Genomic DNA, 2,019 nt, shown 5'->3' on the forward strand with positions numbered 1-2,019 from the left:
CTTTAGCCAAGTCCCTCCCAAGCTTCTGGAGGACCACCAGGCCTCCCAGTCCCACAGATCAGGTTCCACCTTTCAAGGGGACTTTTCCATCTTTAATATCCAGAAGCCACAGCTTCAGAGGAAGCTCAGCAGGGATAAACAGCAAAGCAGCTTGCCCCACAAGGTTCAGCTGTCCCTGGAACTGAGGTGGCCTCAGGATGAATCCCTGGGGGTGAGTCAGGCACAGAGAGAGCAGGGGCTCTCAAGGCCCTTTGTGTTTAAAGGCAAAAGCAGCAAAGCTACATGGAGGACCAGGTCCAGATACCACAGGAAGTATCAAGCAAGATTCCAACTAGAGAAGAACTTTGGTAAGGGTCTATGGCAGTGTCTGAAGAGGATGCCAACAGGTCTCTCCAGGATCTCAGCTAGGTTCCCAGTGAAGGTTCTGGGAACCAACTCTGAGAAGGAGTTTGGAAGACCCTTGATAGGGGCCTTGGAGGGTGATCCAGGAAAATACTTAGCCAGGGGCCCAGATAAGAAATATCTAGAAAAAACTTTAAAGGTTCATTTGCACAGGAAATTGGGACAGATCAGTAAAGGTCTGATCCCTGTGACTGTGTGTCGATCCTGGTTTATGGCCAGCCATGCTTTTCCCAAGTCCCAACCCCACATGGCTATCAGAAATCTAGCACCCTTGAAGGATCGGAAGCCCTGTGTAAACACCTCCCATGAGCTGTCCTTCCTTTGTCCTAACACTCAGCAGAAGCTGGAAACACACATCATAAGTTTTCGAGTGAGGCATAAGTGGGACCTACCTCTCCAAACTGTTGAGCCCATAGATCTCCAACTACATGAAGTTCAACACTTGCCTTTTCCCCAGTCTCCCTTTCCATGCTCAGCCACCTTTGTACCTGGGGCCCCATCAAAAGCCAAATTTTACAAGTTCTTGGAGGAACTACCTCAGCCCCATCCAGGAGAGAAGGGTATAACTGAAAAGTCTGATCCCACTTCAGGGAGTCCCCTGCCTGTTCCCTCACCCATATGTGAGCAAATCCAGCAGGCCCTGGGAGGGACTTCACCTGGTGATGGCCATCAGTCCTCAGAGACGTCTTTATCAAGACAGGAGGGCAGATCACCTTCTCAGGCCTCCATTCTCAGTCTCCCAAACAGAACCCTGCACAGCAAGACTGTTATGGGGGCCAAGAAAGACAGCCTGGAACCAAGTCCAAGTTTAGCAATGGCCAGTAATGAGCTAAAAGAGGAGAATGGGGGTCAGGCCTCACCAGACATGGTAGCAACACTGAAGATGGAGCTCAGGTCCCAAACTCCAAGGTCTGAAGGGGCCACAGAGGTGATGGAGGCCAAGAAGGTCCCTGCTTGGAAAGTTGTCTTAAGTCCCAGTGGGCTAGCCAACAAACCAGCCATTTATGTGGATCTGAGGAGATCAGGATATCCAGGTGCTAGGAAAAGCCCCTCACCATCTACAGTGTTGGTTGCTCAAGATCCAGAGGAGGTAAGCCTTAAAACAAAGTTTAGTAAGGTTGAGCTCCAAGAGAAGATAGAGTCAGAGAACCAGCCTGATGACCATACCACTGGTGTGCTTCCTCAAGATTCTCCCAGTGACCTCCTCCTTCCAGACTTTGCCACTTATGTGCTTGTTGAAGACAGTGGCACTAATGTGCTCCTGCCAGACTCTCACACTAATGCTGTCCTTGCTGCAGACAGCTTGACCACTCAAGAGTCACCCTCCTGTTCCCAAGTGGAATGTGCCAGTGGAGAGACACCAGCTTCCCCAGTGTCACATAACCTTAGCTCAAGTGGATCGAGGAGTGAGGGGCAGCAAGAGCCCTGTGGACCAAAGGTTGAGGAACCAAATGACAGCCAGAGCAACAGTGAGACCACTGATGAGGGAAAGGACCAGAAGAGACCCAAACCAGAAGAGAATGAAGACAGGTGTGCAGAAACGTTGGAAATCAGGGCTTCCCAAGCTAGTGAGATAGGCCACCCTCCCCAGGTCAGAGGATCAGGAGAGAGCCTTGG

General features: G+C 50.9%; 1 protein-coding gene across 1 annotated transcript; it reads left to right on the forward strand.

Moving 5' to 3' along the window:
• Positions 1-7: 7 nt before the first annotated feature.
• LOC111140571 (spermatogenesis-associated protein 31E1-like) lies at positions 8-2,012 on the forward strand (the record flags this gene model as incomplete). Its single annotated transcript, XM_022492782.1, has 1 exon — positions 8-2,012. A coding segment is annotated over one exon (2,005 nt), but the record flags the coding sequence as incomplete, so codon positions are not given.
• Positions 2,013-2,019: the final 7 nt, after the last annotated feature.

This window comes from Enhydra lutris, unplaced genomic scaffold (assembly GCF_002288905.1).
Source record: "Enhydra lutris kenyoni isolate GAN:26980312 unplaced genomic scaffold, ASM228890v2 scaffoldscaffold3855, whole genome shotgun sequence".
Lineage (NCBI taxonomy): Eukaryota > Metazoa > Chordata > Mammalia > Carnivora > Mustelidae > Enhydra > Enhydra lutris.